This window comes from Ictidomys tridecemlineatus, chromosome 4 (assembly GCF_052094955.1).
Source record: "Ictidomys tridecemlineatus isolate mIctTri1 chromosome 4, mIctTri1.hap1, whole genome shotgun sequence".
NCBI classification, from domain to species: domain Eukaryota; kingdom Metazoa; phylum Chordata; class Mammalia; order Rodentia; family Sciuridae; genus Ictidomys; species Ictidomys tridecemlineatus.
The window spans coordinates 19,701,575-19,718,921 of NC_135480.1; the positions used below are offsets into that span (position 1 = coordinate 19,701,575).

The window sequence follows — 17,347 nt, forward strand, 5'->3', positions numbered from 1 at the left end:
TCAAACTGATGCAGGCAATCTCAAATACTTAAATTCCAATAACTCTCTAGGCAAAAGAGTGTCACAAAGTTCACACACAAAGCTGATATGGCAGGGCTGGGATTGTGGCTTAGTGACAGAGTGCTTACCTCGCATGCATGAGGCACTGGGTTTGATCCTCAGCACCTGATTAAAATAAATAAAATAAAGATATTGTGTCCATCTACAACTGCATTGTGTCCATCTATAAATATTTAAAAAAAGCTGATGACACTCATAGTTTTAAAAGGCTTGGACATCTTGTTTCCCAATACTCCATACAGCGCAGACAAAGTAAACTGGGAGAGGAAAAGGAACTGTAAAAGACAGGTGCAAGGACAGCAGTGAGAAACAGGCATTAATAGAATTACAGAACAGAGATGCAGTGTTTGCTTTAGCAGCACATACACTAAAATTGGAACATACAGAGATTAGCACGGCTCCTGTACAAGGATAATATGCAAATTTGTAAAGTGTTCAATATTAAAAAGAAAAAATATAGAACAGAGGCAGTAGGGTATGTTGAAAATACAATCTGGATGCATTTAGGGAACACTTCAGTGGATAACAATGTCTTCCAGCATAGTAAAATAATTAAGATTATAAAGATGATGTTTAGATGCCAAGATAAATTATATAAGAAAGCAAGGAATAATATTGTATGTATATTTAAAAGATTTCAAATTTACAAAGTCAGATTTGTAAATTATATTAAAAACAGCAGGAAAAAATTAGTATCCAAATTAATTTTACAGTAGGCTGTAAAATTCTCCAGTCTCTCTATATTTACTGGCTCTAAACTATTCACTTATCACTGCTTATATACTGCCTTGTGGGTGTGTTATCTGTTTTTAAGCTACCTTACTAAGTGCTGCCTATCAGAGCTGCGGATGTAAAACTCAGTGGTAGAGCAGTTGCCTAGCGGTGCAAGACCCGGGGTTTACACATGGGATTTCCTGCAGAAAGAAAGAGAGAACAAACAAACAAAATGCTGTGCATCATGACTCTTATCTGTTCTCTCAAAGCAGTCCTGTAAGATAAGCATTCTTGTTTTAGTTGCAGACAAGGAAAGTGAAGTAATTTACATAACTAGTAAGCAGTACATTGAGACTTTGACTCATGGGTCTGCTTGAATGCAAAGCATGTGATTTTAAGTATTCCTCTACTTACTGATGGTTGAATTACTGACTGACTTGTCATCTGTCTGCCCCATCACCACCCCATCACTGTTCTCAGCATTGGAAGTTAGTCTATTTTGTGACTTCACAACTTAAAAAGAGGCCTGGGAATCACAGCATCATAGATCTGGCCTTTGAAGATCTCAAGCAATTGATTGATGATTATTTCCATTTTAGATGAAGAAATTAAAGCCTAAAAAGTATGGAGCTTGTCAAAGGAGACAGTCTGGCAGAATCAAGGCAGGGTTCCAAGGTTCTACTAGATCAAGTTTTGAGGTAGGGACCCGAAATCACTTGCCTTTATATATCATGGGGACTGGTACAAAGTAGTCTAAAATGTCTAGTGAATTTCATCTGTGCCTTACTATGTAGATGCCAAACCCTTAAAGGCAATGTAGTATATCCTAATGCACCTCAAAGTATGCTTCATGGATTATCTGCATCCCAAACCTATAGAAGCAGAAGCAGAATCCTTGGGGTTATAATGTGAGAATCTGCATTTAAACGGATAGTTTCTGTGAGTCAGGATTGGCCTTGTAGTTGAAAGTGTACGTTTTGGAGTTAGTCAATCCTGGATTCATGTTCCAGCTCCAGTACTAACAAAATGAATAATCTGGGGCAAGACTGTTTCTTAAATCTTTGAGCTTCAATTTCCTCATCTTTAAAATGAGATAAGAGAAGTAATTACCTCACAGCTTTATTATTTATATTTTTTCTTTTTTTATATATTTATTTTTTTAGTTGTAGTTGGACACAATATCTTTATTTATTTATTTATTTATACGTGGTGCTGAGGATCGAACCCAGGGCCCTGAGCATGCTAGGCGAGCACTGTACCGCTGAGCCACAATCCCAGCCCCATATTTTTTCAAATATTTATATTCTAGTTGTAGTTGGACAAATACCTTCATTTTATTTATTTATTTTTACGTGGTGCTGAGGATCAAACTCAGTGCCTTGCGCGTGCTAGGTGAGCACTGTATTGCTGAGCCACAACCCCAGCCCATTTATTTTTGCTTAAAATTTTGTTTCTTTTAGTTGTCAATGGACCTTTATTTATATGCAGTGCTGAGAATCAAATCCAGTGCCTCCACATGTTAGGAAAGTGCTCTCCCACAGAGCCACAACCCCAGCCCTATTGACATTTTTTTGTAGTAATGGGAACTGAACATGCTAGACAAATGCTCTACTAATGACCTACAACCTCAGCTCTTTTTTTTTTTTTAAGAGAGAGAGAGATGAGATGAGAGAAGAGAGAAAATTCTTTAATATTTATTTATTTATTTTTTAGATTTCGGCATACACAACATCTTTGTATGTGGTGCTGAGGATCTAACCGGCCCCGCATGCATGCCAGGCGAGCGTGCTACCGCTTGAGCCACACCCCCAGCCCCATCAGCTCTTTTTATTATGATTAAATTGCCCAGGTTGGCCTTGAACTTGCAATCTTCCTACTTCAGCCTCCTGAGTAGCTGGGATTATAGTCATGCTTCACTGTATCTGGCTCTCACAGGATTTTAAGAGGGACAAAATTCATTAATTCAATAGATATTATGAAACATCTACTATGTGCCAGATCTTGATTTTTAGGCTTAGGATATATTTGGGAACGAACAGGCAAGCTCCTTGCCCTGATAGAGCTTATCTTACAGTGGGGAAGACAGGTAATAAATAAACAAGTAAACCCTATAGTAAATATAGTGGAAAAAGTAGAACAGAGCAAGCTGGCTAGGGTGTGTGAGGCGGGAATGGTAGTACAATTTTAAATAGAGTGGTCTAGATAGGTTTCATAGAGAAGGTTAATACCTAAGCAAAAATTGGAAGGAAGTTGAGGAGTAACCAATACAGACATCTGAGGAAGAGCGGGTGGAGGGAACATCGGCTGCAAACACCTTCAGGAGGTAGTGCACCTATAGACGGGAAGAACAGGCAGGAAGCTTGTGTGGCTGAAGCCAAGAAAATAAGGGGGAAAGGAATGAGAGGGTCAGAGAAATGACTGGGGCAATTCAGGCATGTCTTTTAGTCCAATGAGTGAAGGTTAAATGAGACTCATTCACAGTATATGGTACATGGTAAACATTTAACAAATAGTACCTACATGTGTCTGCATTTATTGAATATCTGCTGGTCTCTAAGCAGAGCTAGTCTAGAAGACCAGGCTGCAGGGACTACAGCACCTTTTGTGTACCTTGGTGGGGTTAGAGAGTCCTTCAACATTTCCCAAAGTACAGAAATCAAAAAGATCAAAGGCCTGGGTGATCCCCAGCAGCAAGGAGAGATGGTTAATTCTCCGCAGGTGCTCAGAAAACTGAACTAACAGAGGCATGCAAAGTCAACACAGTATCAATAAAAGACAGGGCAAGAGATGGGCGTGGAGTGGAGTGGGCTTGGCTAAAGGCTGAAACCAACAGAAGAGTTGTTGGCCATGTACAAGAAAAAGCAGTGGAGCATGGAAGCGTCCCCTACAGCTATTGAAACCCATCCTAATATCAATGAGACCACAACGTCATGATAATAATGACTACAAACTGCTGGGGAGTAAGCCAGGGAACCCACAACATGAAAGCGCTTGTATGGGGGAAAAACAAATTAAGAGATTCAGGCAAAACTATCCCTTTCCCTTGTGGAGGCTCTTTAATCTTTAATCTCTGTCTCTTGACACTAGGCACTGGTCTTGCCCTAACAAGACAAAGGTAACTTCTGAGAAGCGAATACTTCTCATTTAGGTGAAGGACTTCAGAGGAGATAAGTGCCCTGTATCTGCCAGACAAAAAGGAAGTTTTCCTTTGGCCATGCTGTCTCACACTGGGAAGGAGGGGCTGAGGCACCCTCCACCCGCCCTCTGTAGCTTTCCCGACAGAAGGTGCTGTGGCCACACCTGCACACAGGAATGTGGTTTCTTTGGTAGCTGGAGGCAGGCAAGGTCATAATAAAGGCTGGATGGAGATACCCAGGCCAGGCTTTGAACTGCTTTAAATTGTGCCAGCTTCTTCTGGCTCCTGCCCTATGGAAAGCAAAGCCAGGCACTATCCAGTGGAAATAGGAAGTGGGCAACCTTTGTGGCCTTAATTATGCCAGCTTGGCAAGAATGTCTGTAGCACTTGGTCTCCATGACCCTGACTTAACCTACTCAAGAGGGAGCAGTTTAGTGTGAGTTAGAAGCAATGCAGAGCAACTGAATGCATGGGACCATCCACGCAACACATTTTATTTGTAATTAAAACCATTATTAAAATCAGCATATGAAAATTTGTATTTCATCCATTCCTCCAACAATATGTCCCTCTGCCTTTACTATTTCCTGATAGTAACTGTGTATATTTGCTGTGGAGTTCTTCATTGCTTTTTTTCCCCTTTTCTTTCTTTGGTCCTGGGGATTGAACCCAGGGGTACTCTACCATTGAGCTATATCTCCAGCCCTTTATTTTCTATTTTAAGATGGTTTCACTAAATTGTTGAGGCTGGCTTTGAACTTGCAATTCTGCTTCAGTCTCCCAAGTCATAGAAATTCCAGGTGTGTGCCCCTGTGCTGGCCATTGCTGAGTTCTTACCTATTTATTCAGTGTGAACTGTGTGCCAGAGACTATGCTAGGTTCTGGGGAAAGAGCCAGAGATAAGACAGACAAAAATCCCCATTTTCATGGTACTTACATTCTAGTGGGTGAATGTAAAGTCAGGGGAGATAGACAATAAATAAGTAGGCAAATAAAATACTTTCAGAAGGTGATAAGGGCAATGAGTTAAGTAAAAGAGAGTGGTAAGACAGAGTGATGATGGGTAGAACAATATTTGATGGCACAGTGGAGGACAACCTCTTTGAGAAGGTATCACTGGAGGTGAGAACTGACCAGATGAGAGGAGCCAACCCCGCAATTCAGCAAGAGAGGGATCAATGAGGGCAAAGACCCTGAGACAGGAGCCAGCAGCAAGTGTTTTCTTCCCTATTCTGTACACAAATGCTATTTCTCTGTCTCTGGTAAGTCGCAATCTGTTAAAGAAATTGCCCTATGAGGCCTGGGAAAGGAGCGGTATTGAATGAAACAGAATCCAGGGACTTACTTATTGCTGAAGAGACATTCTGCCATGGGGGAGGGTGGGGACATGGGCAGGTAGCTGTTCCCAGAATATAGATAAGGTAAGGGCTGTAGAAACTACCCTTCCCCCATGCTGCCACCTTTCACTGCCATGGTTAATTGGCAAAGTAGTCTGTGTGAACGGAGCACAGGATGTCCAAATCGCAGCACTGTTTCACACATCATCATTTCAAGTCACCGACTGACAGGATTTAGCACTCTGTGTCTGCCAGTGGCCAGCAGTGAAGCAGAGAGAATTCCACCGGATTATCCAAAGCATCTGACCCGCAAATGAGGAGAGAGGAGAACATTTTTAAAAAACAACTCCTGAATGGTTCAGTGAGCCAATTCGACATCGAACAGACACACACAAACATCCAGCCGCCTCTGAGGCAAAAGGTCAATTTCTTGTGCTTGTCCCGGATCTTCAGAATCCAAGTTCTTGATCTGAGCTCAGTCCCTCATTCTCCTAGTCAAAGGGGAGGATGTGAAGCAGAGACAGGCTGGATGGGGTGCTCTGGGGCAACACTTCATTGTCTGAATGGAGGGCTGTTCCTTACAGCTGGATGGCTGAGAGCAGGGTCAGTAGGAGAGGAAAAGGGTGCAGGACATGTCCTTTCTCTGAAGACACATAATAATTGTACATATTTATGGAGTCCAGTATGATGATTCAATACATGTATACGGTGTGTCATTACACATTGGCTTCCACGGAATCAAGGTAATGAGCATTTCCATCTCCTATTGTTTTTTGTGTTTGGAGCCGAGTTTGGGTAAGTGAACTTTTCTGCTGGAGAAGCTGGTATCTGCAGCCAGGTCTTATCTTTGGTGAGCCTATCACAAATCCTAGGTTTGAAAGGAGAGGTTAGAACGATGGACAGAAGCAAATTTCCATCCTACAAGAAGTGGATAGAAGTGAAGTGCCATTGTCTTGTGGATAAATGAGCTTTCTAATTCTCCTAATCAAGTCCCTCCCACGCCCCATCCTTCTCTCCTCCAACCCCTCCTCACACAGCTGTGAGGGTAAGATTTACTGGATGGAATGTTTTTGCAAAATCTGTTTTGTTCATTGGAACATGTTTATCAAAAAAGAAAGAAAAAAACTCTGTCCCTTCTCACTATTTACTTTTTGGTGACCGCCTTGTGGGATTTGGAACTGGATAAACAGATGGACTTCACGGAAGGAATCAGGCGTGACGCCAGGCTGTGTGTATACATCTTAGTCTCAGTGTATATATGGCAAATTGTCTTCATCCAAACAGCTGTGCTGGTTTTCGAGGGAATCGAGGGGACAGCATCTTTTGGACTCCCACTGCTCCAAGGTGCACCTCCCTGGTGGAACCTGGGGCTACAGGATGCCAGATAGTTTCTAGTGTTCTCATCCCAGATATATGAACCAATTTCAATTTCTGGCCTCTGGCTGTGGCAATTAAGGATTGCTCCAGATTCAAAACTATAGCTTATCATTTATACTGGGCTTGTTTGATACGTATGCATTTCTATCCTGTGGCGAGTGCCTGCACTGACTACAGTACTGACTGACCTCTGACTCCTTTGCAATATTCTGGAGGGGTATGTTACACGTGTGTGAGTGCATGCATGTGAGAAGTTTTAGAAGACCTGAAAGACAATATTTTGTAGGCCACGGGAAAAGTATAAATACCAGAGGGAGCAGGAACACTGACCACTCATATGCTAGCATGCTGCTGCTGAAGGGGCATTGGGAGAGACTGTGGAGAAGCCATCACCCTCCTAATTCTTTTGGCTATCTTCTCCTATAGAAATCTCTACCACAGTGGGTGGTAGTGGAGGTAGCACTTACTAATTCAACATTTTCTCTTGATTCAACATACTTCACTTGCAAGGTCTGAAGAAACTTCATTATATCTGAGGAAAAGCTTTCAATAACAAAATGCATATGTTTGTTTGCTTCACAAAATAGGGTTCAGGGGGGGATGTTTCCTCCCCTCCTGGAAAAATTCATTTTAAACAACCATTTAAAAATGAACAATACTGCCTAAAGAGGGAACTGGTGCCAAATAGAGCCAACATACAAAAAATTAAATAAATAAATAAAACAAAACAAAACAACTCCCTGAGACAGAGTGTAGTGCATTCATTAGTTTCAGGTAGCTCAAAGACAAGAACATTAAATAATTAGAGTGCAACGGACCAAGGTGCTGTAGGTAATGGGACCTCATAAAGACAGAACAAAAGACTCTGTTTCTAACAAAGGTTCTGCAGACCTTTATACTAGAGTGAGCAATGAGCGAGAGGGATGCTGCCCAGGAAATGAAAGGCCTCAATGGTTCCTCTTCAGTGAGCAGAGCCCAGGAGGAGTGTTCCAGGGCGCTCTCACAAACACTCTTTAATAATACCATCCAGAGCCTTTGATTCAAGGAACATGCTGAAGAATAAACAGCCTATTAATCTGAGTTTTCTGGTGTGCCTGAGTATACAAAGCAGCAATGAACTAACCCCTTGGCTCTTGCAAACATCCCGACTGCACACCATCCACTATTCCACTGCTCAAGTCAGCTCCTCCTTTTACCACTGCATGCAATTTGTCCCTGGAAAAGCTTCAAGGTTTGGGGGTCCTGATGGGTTTCATCTCAGGATGTCCAGGCTAAATCCAGAGTGCAAAGAATGGAAACAGCCTATCCTTATTTGGCCATAAGAAGGCATAGCCATGTGACCAGGCTCAAATGAGAACTGTGTGGTAGTGTGACTGGGTGAGGAGACAAAGTCATCAGTCTGCTTCTTTCTGAGCCAAGTTGACAGTCACAGGCCTGGGAAAGGAAGGCCCAGTTTCAATTGCTTCCTACTCTTGGTTACCTTGGTGGCAGGAAAGGCTCCTGCATGGGTGGGCTTTGGGTGCCATTCTATGGAAACACTGCTGGGCATTTTGCTGAAATAGAAATTAACAAGTAAGGTCCCTGGGTTTTCAAAGAGGAAAGCAAACAACAAAATGGCTGTTTCACCCTCAGATCCTTTCACTATGAGTTGTCTTTAAAATTATCAGGTGTGGCTCTTGTGATAACAATCACTTGATGAAGCATCAGGTTCTCCTTCCCACCTTGAAGGAAATCATAGATAAGGGGTGGAGAGCATGAACTTTTAGTAATAAACTAGGGGTTCAATTGTTGAAATAGTGTAATTGGGGCTAGTATCATAGGCTGAGGTCAGTCACAGGAGCCAGGTGGCTTCTCTGGATTCCATGGTCACTGTCTCATAGAAGATGTCTGCTTTTAAAAGGAACTAGTATGACAAGATGCATAAATCAGCATTGAGGCTACCCAACACACACACACACACACACACACACACACACACACACACACGTGTGCGCGCGCCACGTACGAACACTCTTAAAGCACATTGCTTCTGACCCTAAACTTATATACATAGAAAAGCACACTTAATATGTTTCCTTTCAAAAAATAATTTCCAAAAGGTGCTTTGATTCTACTTTCAGGGAGCAACTTTGTGTTTAGTCTCTTCAACTGGAGAAGGATATGCAGGAAGGAGCAGCATAAAAGCTTGCATACTTTATGTCACTGATTGAGACACCATGGAGGGTGGTGACTAAGAGCATGGGCTCTATGGTCCAACAGATCTAGATCTGAGTTCCTCCTCTGCCACTTGTGTATTCTTAGACACTTTACAGAAAAATCTCTGAGTTTCCTCATCTATAAAGTGGGGAAACCCCATGAGGTTACTGTGAGGGGCACATAACATATCAAAACTGTTAAGTACAGTTCCTGGGATGCAGTAAGTGCTCAATAAATGATGACTGTACTTATACTCTATGACAGCTCTAGATAAAGGCATGGGAATCAAACATGATTCTGTGGAGGAATCTAACTGGTGGTTAGCACCTGAGCTACATGAAATGGAAGTTTCTTTATTAAGCTGGGCTTAGAAGGTATCCAGATCTTCTTTCAGTGATTTAGAAACAAAAATTTGGGTTTCATGGGGTTATTGATCAAAGGTGGTAAGAAATTGAATTCTGGTACTCTGGGGACTTCATTTTTGATTTGGGAACTAGGCTAACCTGGAATATTCCCACCCCAGATTCTGGCTTATCGGACATATCCTTGCTCCTTTAGGTTTCCACCTGTTGAGACAGACAGATGTAATCTGAATAAAGGAGGAGCTCACAAGCACAGATCTGATATCAGACAGCCTTTCTCTGCAGCATTCCTAGGGTCATGAAATGACAAACATTCCAACAGGCTGAATCTGACCCTTCTTGTCCTGTAATTGGGGCCTTATGAAACTACTTCTTGTGATTAGAGCCATCGGTACCTCACTTCAAGGCTGAGAGGTGGACTTCATTAATATTGATGAGCTGTAGCTCGTTAACCTCATTTGATGTTTATTTACAACCATTCTTCTCATATGCTAATAAGTGACACTGGGCTCTTCAGATAGAAAAGAGGGAACTGGATTCTCTCTGCCAGCATCTCCTTGGCAAACTCCTGTCCCTTGAAACAGAAGTTTGCACAGAGGGAATGAAGCCAAATGGAGGGAATGCAGCAGAGAGGACAAAATGATGTGAAAAGAATGTCGGCAATGCAACGGGGAGAGAGGAGCCCAGCTGCTGGGCCCAGTGTGACAGAGGCTGGATACACCCGCCCAGTGGGTAACAAAAAGAAGCTGAAGGGAGGAACCATGAAAAGGACAATGTGTTAAATTTTGGAATTGGGGAGAGGGGTGGAGATGGGTGGGTGACAGTGAGCTTGAAAGCCTCTCTAGCATTCATTCCATTTTCTTATTTGATCTAAAGAGCTCCCTAGGCAGGGGATGGAGTGAGTTTCCATAAGGCAGTTCAATGCCCATAGCAATGCTTAGCAAATGCTTGGCTTGGAGAAAGAATACTCATTGTCCTGAGCCTCACTGTGACATGGGAAAGCAGGAAGAAATCTTCAGTGTTGCTCTTTCCTCCAAATTATGGTCATGTACATCAAAGAACAGGATGAGTAAGCTGCAAGGAAAGGTCCAGAGGCTGGAGAGAATGTCTGTTTTAGTACTGCTATTCTATGGTTTCGAGGCTGCTAAGAGAACACATAGGATGGGGAAGGAATGGAAACTACTTTGATAAATAAGTGTTTACTAATACTGGCAGCAACAACAAACTACACATTTAGGTATATGTTTTTGTTTTGCTTTTGCAGTCCTGGGAATGGAACCTAGGACCCTGTGCATGCTAGGCAAGTACTTCTACCACTGAGCCACATCCCCAGCCCTCAACATTTCTTTAAATTCTTAAATGTCAATTCCCACCAATTCTCATGGAAGCTTCATACTTAACATTACTACTTAGACAATTATTCCTGTCCTGCCTTTGGGGACCACACCTTCTTTGTTCTCCCAATCTGGCTTCTTCTGTGAAGCTCTTTGAAGATCATTCCTATTCTTGATGTGCCTTTCTGTAAGGCTAAAAAGGCAGGAGAAAAAAGAAAACTCTTACCTTAAAGATTTAACCGCATTTTATTTAAGTACAAAGTTTTGGTTCTAACAGGCAGATTTTACGTTTAAGTTGTTTGTCTGAAACCATTACCCCTTAGGGTACAAATTTCATCTTCTTTCAAGTTTTCTATGTACTCAGTTCCTCTCATAATGACAGAATAATCAATAGCAATCTGTATTAGATCTGACAATCTGCAGCTTGCCTATGCTTAGGGACAAACATGTCTGAAAAAGGAACTGACGGATACATTTTTATTATAGACTACAGCAATGTTTCTCAACCTTTTTTTTTTTTCCCATTATCTCCACCCCCACCCACCTGAGCCTTTTTAGACACTTTTCCTAGCTGTCTTCCTCCACTGTGAAATTTTAATATCCTAGGCATATTATATAACTTTTTTTGGTACTGGGAGCCACAATTACACACACGCACACACACACACACACTCACACACACACACATTGTTTTACCTCCCAAAGGAATAATTTCTGCCCTTTTGGAGGCAATATTGTCTCCATTGAGAATGCATATTCTAGAAGTTTTTTTTTTTTTTTCATAGTGGGGCTTGAATCCAGGGACACTTACCACTGAGCTACATTCCCATCCCTTTTTGCTTTTTTATTTTGAGACAGGGTCTCACTAATTTGCTCAGGCTGAACTTGTGATTCTCTTGCCTCAGCCTCCCGAGTTACTAGGATTTCAGGCATGTGCCATCATACCCAGCTGTTCTAGAAGGTCTTAAAAAAGAGTAAATCATTTGATTTAATGAGTTCCAGGACTGAACCTAATATTCTCCCAAAGCGAACCATCAAACACAATTACATTTCTGTTTTGATTTTTTTTTAAGAAAGAAGGAAAAAGATATCTTTGTATCTATCTAGTTAGTGATAGTTTCTCCAAAGAAGAGATCAAAATCCTTTTTCCACACATGACCTGATCTATCCACAGAATAAATGGCTTACTTTTGGCAGTGGGTTAGCTTTTTACAATAGTCCTATTTTAGTGCTGGAAGAGGTAATAGATTTTCAGGCCCCTTGGGGACTCCCAAATAGTTCATTCTCCTGAAAGTCAACAATATGTTCCCTTGTAAGAGTAGAATTAAGTAGAACGGAGTTCATTATTTCATTAAATTTCTCCCAAACTCCAGAGGAAGATTGGTATTGCTACTCCCCTCCTACGAGCACAGAAATGATGGCATTAGAGATTAGGTAGCTTAATGTAGGTCCCAGGGAGTGATGTTTCTTCATATAAACATCTTATCTGTCACACGGAGTCACTCTGAGGATTTCTAGACCTCATGTCTTCTGTTTCTTACTTTAACCGAGGATGATGGTACTCTGCTAGAGAGGAGTTTATAAAGGTCTCTCTCCACATGACAGGAGAAAGTTAAAGAAGGTGCTGAGCGAGATCTCTAAGCATTGGACAGATGGGGAGAGACAAAGAGAACTCAGGCTATTGTTCTAAAATTTATTGTTTTACAAGCAAATGGCTTAAATAGTGCCATTTAAATAATCTTTTTTTTTTAAAGAATATTTTTTTCTAGTTGTTGACTGACCTTTATTTTATTTATTTATATGTGATGCTGAGAACTGAACCCAGTGCCTCACACATGCCAGGCAAGCACTCTACCACTGAGCTACACCCCAGCCTTGCAGAATCTTGAATAGGGAGGAATGCAATCTTTTGTAAAGTAAATATAACTATTATTGTGTATTTGGATGAAAAACATTAAACCAGAATGTGCTCCTCAGAAAATACAAAGACCCAAGTCAAGACCCACAAATAGCCTTCAAGGAATATGAGAAATTCATATTTTATTTAGCAGTCATGGAAACTGACTCTCCATTAGTGAGTGGGAATTAGAGTTTGGCAAGCCAAATAAAAAATGTATCTAAGAGGGCTTTTTCTGTAAATTGCATCAGGCTCTTTTAATTCCTCCAATTAAATCACTGTTAAACTTCCCACAGAATAAGATACAATTAATTGTTCTAAAGAATGACTTTAAGAGTTAACTTGTCATCTTAGACCTTCAAGTAGATCTGTACCTAATCCATTCCTCATAATGAGTATGTATTCTATTAAAAATGAAAACAACTTCAGGGAAGGGTATTCTGCAATACTATTTAGAAACCTAGCATTAAATAATCTCATGTCTAATAAATTTGCTCTCATGTAGGACTTAAGTCTTTCACACTACAATAGAAGTTCATTTCCTCTTTGTTTGAAGAGATGCAGATGAGCTGGTGAGGGTTAAAGGCATTAACTTTAATTCAGAATACCCAAAGTCGAAATATACAGCCTAGATGAATCTAAAGACATAGTTAAGAGGAATATCAAAGTAATACATTTAACTCAATTAGCTTCTGATACAGAAATGCTATGCCAGTGATTTCTTTTGCTGTGAATAAATTTGAATAAATTAAAAAAAAATTTGGCCCTATCTCAAATTTATTTAAAAGTGAATAAATTTGAGTTAGGGCCAAAAAATAAAATCTTCATTACCTGTCTTAAGGAAAATGAAATTACAATCATTTTGCACTAAAAATAGAAACTAAGATATATAAGGTATGGAAATCTCAAAGGTGACTCATGTTATAGAAGAGGTATTTTTTAAATAAAAAAAATCTTACTGGATGCTATAAAATAAGAATGATTGGGGGAAGAGGCAAATTCTTTAAAGTCCTGGATATGGTAGCACAAAACTATAATCTCAGTGACTTGGGAGGCTGAGACAGGAGGGTCACAAGTTCAAGGCCAGTCAAGGCAACTGAACAAGACCCTGTTTTAAAATAAAATTATAAGGGCTGGAGGTATAATTCAGTGGTACAGCATTTGCCTAGCATGTGCAAGGCCCTGGGTTTAATCCCTACTACTACCAAAAAAAGAAAAAGTCTAAACTGGGTGTGGTAGCACAGGCCTGTAATCCCAGTGGCTCCAGAAGCTGAGGCAGGAGGATTGAGAATTCAAAGCCAGCCTCAGTAACTAAGCAAGGCCTTAAGCAACTTAGCGAGACTCTGTCTTAAAATAAAAATTTGGGGGATGTGGCTCAGTGGTAAAGGGCCCCTGGGTTCAATCTCCAGTATCAAAACAAAATAAAACGAAAAGAAAAAGTCTTGGACATCAGAGCAAGGGAACTAAACTAAAAATATAAGTTGAAATAGATAAGGAGAGAAAGGAAGCCTAACCCAAACCCATTCATACTGTTTGCAGCAATTATCAATGAATTGGAAAGGGCAGTGAGGAGAAATGTGTTACCATACTCCAATACTGATTTGTCAATTTCAGTAGTATCTGACTATCTTGTTCTACCAATATATCTAGTCAGGAAAAGACAAATCTTTTTCATTGTCAGGTGGCCAAAGAAAACACTTTCTCCAATGAACAGTATAATAAGGCAATAAAAGCAAGACTGTAGTTATCAAACATTTTTATTTGCAGTACTCAAAACATTTGCAGTATGAATACCCAGTTCCTATTTTCTCTTCCCCACCTTCCTCACAGCTTTGGGAGGAAAAGTAACCTTGTTAAAGGAAGAATGTCTTTCCTGCATATTGGTGTATACCTGAATGCAACATTAGGAAAAGGACTTCCCAAGGAGGGTGTGAGCAGGGCCCCCAAGTTTCCAAGGTGCTAATCCTACAGACACACTGGTAAAGGCTTTGTTCTACTCCTTCAAAGGCTGCATGGCAATGTTCCTTTTGGTAGTCATGGATGCTACACTTCTTTGTTTGGGCCAGGGACCAAAGGGAAAATTCAGAAGGAAAAATAGGAAGGCATTTTCCCTTCCAGATATAAGTAGTCACTAATCCTTTTTGGTATGGGTGGCATTATTATCTGAAGTTATACGTTCAATGAACAATTGTATAGAAAGCTACGTATGTAATATAAATATTGCTCAAAGTTACAAAGTAGATCTGTGCCAGAGAGGGTTCAGTTCAAACAGGGTTAGACCTAGGTAATTAGAATAGCCTTTAGAGATTTGAGACGTAGAAACCTGAATACATTTGTTTTTCAATAGAGAAAAGGATTGGGTAGGAAGATCTATCATCCAATGGTTTATCACAATACTGTGGTCCAACCTCAGGGACAAATATATAGAAAATGATTTACTATTAGAGGTTTAAGTGAGTAACAGGTAATGCTTTTTATTCCATAGTTTTGTACAAACATAATTAGGTGTTGCCAAACTATGTTAGTGACGGATCAGACTTACAGTCAAGCAGGGAAGGTGGTGAGCATGTCACAGATAGATAGCTTTAAAAGTTTAAGGAATATTCTTTAAAATAAACAAAATAGTCACTTCCTTTGTTCTATATGCCAAGTGGCAGGTGCCTGAAGGCCTGCTCTAGAAAGGATAGAGACTTTTTCCCCAGAGTAGTACATGAGGCCTAAAGAAGCTTCCTGCTACATAGGAGATATAAAAGAAGTTAAGAGGGTTATAGTCGAGTACTAAATTATGTAACAGATGACTTATTTGTTGTGGCTTTTAGTACATTCTGTGAGTGTGTGTATGTGTGTGTGTGTGTGTGTGTGTGTGTGTGTGTCTGTGTCTGTGTGTGTGTGTGTCTGTGTGTGTGTGTTGTTAGAATTGAACCCAGGGCCTCATGCATTCTGGATAAGTGCTCTACCACTGAGTACATCCCTAGCCTCTGTTTTGTTTAAAAATTTATTTTTAGTTGTAGGTGGACATACAATATCTTTATTTCATTTTTATGTGGTGTTGAGGATCAATCCAATGCCCCATACGTGCTAGGCGAGCATTCCACCACTGGGCCACAACCCCAGCTCCCCAGCCTCTGTTTTATTTTATTTCAAGACAGAGTCCAAGTTGCCTAGGTTGACCTTGTACTTGTGATTCTCTTGTACTTGCACTGGTGATACAGGTGTGTGCCACTGTACTCAGTTCAGAAGTAGATATTTTCTATAAAAAGAAACTAAAAAGAAGCAATTCCTCTGCTTTTAAACTTTTAACCATTTTGATGGTAATTCTTTTTCTGCTAGGCCTTATTATTGAAGAAACAGCTTAGAATGATAAAAATGAGAAGTTTTCAAAAACATGCTTTAAATTTTATGAGAAAATAAGACTGAATATCTACTAAATGTCAGTAACCATTTTGAATGAATAAATTCTATAAATGAACACACAGATCAAAATAAAAATAATTAGGATAAAGGAGTCTTTACAATTCCATGAAACCAAAGTTTATAAATAAAGTTTTCTATTGCTTAAGATAAATCCAGTAAATGGGAACATGACCTTGACTTTTCCTGTTAAGGCACCCAATTAATGCTTGCTTCCCTTCACCCAGACGCATGCCTCCAGGCAAGAAAATAATTAAACTTTTGTTAAAAATAATTTTAATAATTTTAACTTCTGTTAAAAATCAATTATGTATTCACTTATAATAGGTACCTAGAACAGGTAAGTTCACAGAGCCAAAAAGTAGAATAGAGGTGAATAAGAGTTACTATTAATGGGTACAGAGTTTCAATTTGGGATGAGGAAAGGTTCTGTAAATGGGTGGTAATGGTCGTACATTATTGTGAATGTCCTTGATGCAACTTTAAAATGGCAAATTTTATGTTACATATATTTTACAATAAAAATATGTGTTTTAAAAATCTTTTACAAAATAACGTAGTCTAGGGCAGTTCCCCAAATTTGCCTGTTCATCAGAATCACCTGGAGTGCTTATTAAAGGTATAGATTCTCTGGCCACCCCCCAGACTGGCTAGTTGTTTTCTTGTTAGTCAGTTCATTTTGTGTATCTGATTGTAAGTTAACAGGAAACAGGGTATCTTTAGTTGTGATGTAGTTTTTTTACTTAACCAAGTAAAATTGAAAACAGCTTGGCCCCTGCCAATCTATAGTTATTCTAAACCGAAGCCACAGAGACGCAAAAAGCTCTGGTCTGCAATGTTACTATCATCCATAAAAGTACTGCTCTTCTGTGTTATTTCTGTTTCCCTAGGACACTACTCCACAATACAGAAAATAAGCAAATAACAACATATTTGAAAAGGGCTAGGAATTTGTACATGTTAGTGGAGATACCAGGCTTCATTTTTGGTACAAGGAAGATATGGGAATTTTGTATATGGAGGTGATGTCAAGGTACTGTAATACTCAAGAACATAAAATTAAAAAAGAAAATATTTTGTATGACTCAAAGAATAGTTTGGAAGAGATTTTCTTTCAATTGGAAGTCAAAATATATATTACATCATCCAGGCAGGACTGCTGTTAATGTTCATTAAGCTTCAGTGAAGCAAGTATCATTTAAGGCTTTGAAGGGCAAGAAAAAAGGGTGTTTCAAGTCTCTCAAACAATTTACTGCTCTAGTATTTCTAATAATCACGTTTGAATTTTTTCTTTAGACTGCAGAGAAAAGCAAAAAGAAAACCTGTAGAAACTGGAGTTGGACAAGAGAACAAAGTTCACAGATGAAATCCTCTCCAGTACCAGCAACTGAAACAAGACTCAGCCCTCATGTCTGTTAAACCACTGGCCCAGCTCAGCCCCTTTTCTTCCCCTCAGTGATTTTTAAGTGTCACAAGAGCTCTTCAGGCTAAACTAAACAAATCCTAAGAAATTTTGGGAAAAA

At 40.0% G+C, this 17,347-nt stretch overlaps 1 protein-coding gene and 1 non-coding gene across 9 annotated transcripts in view; one reads left to right on the forward strand and one right to left on the reverse strand.

Annotated features, from left to right (window-relative positions):
* The window catches only part of Cstpp1 (centriolar satellite-associated tubulin polyglutamylase complex regulator 1), a 193,699-nt gene that overhangs the window by 40,907 nt on the left and 135,445 nt on the right, over window positions 1-17,347 (reverse strand). For 2 of the 8 annotated variants that reach the window (XM_078046103.1, XM_040284410.2), the window contains one exon: window positions 129-165. The exons of the other annotated variants lie outside the window; for them this stretch is intronic. In XM_078046103.1, the coding sequence (XP_077902229.1) occupies window positions 129-165 (37 nt within the window). The remainder of the gene's footprint in view (window positions 1-128; window positions 166-17,347) is intronic. 8 annotated transcript variants of the gene reach the window in all.
* On the forward strand, window positions 404-506 carry LOC120890109 (U6 spliceosomal RNA). Its single transcript, XR_005734362.1, has one exon. It is a non-coding gene; the product is annotated as a U6 spliceosomal RNA (small nuclear RNA).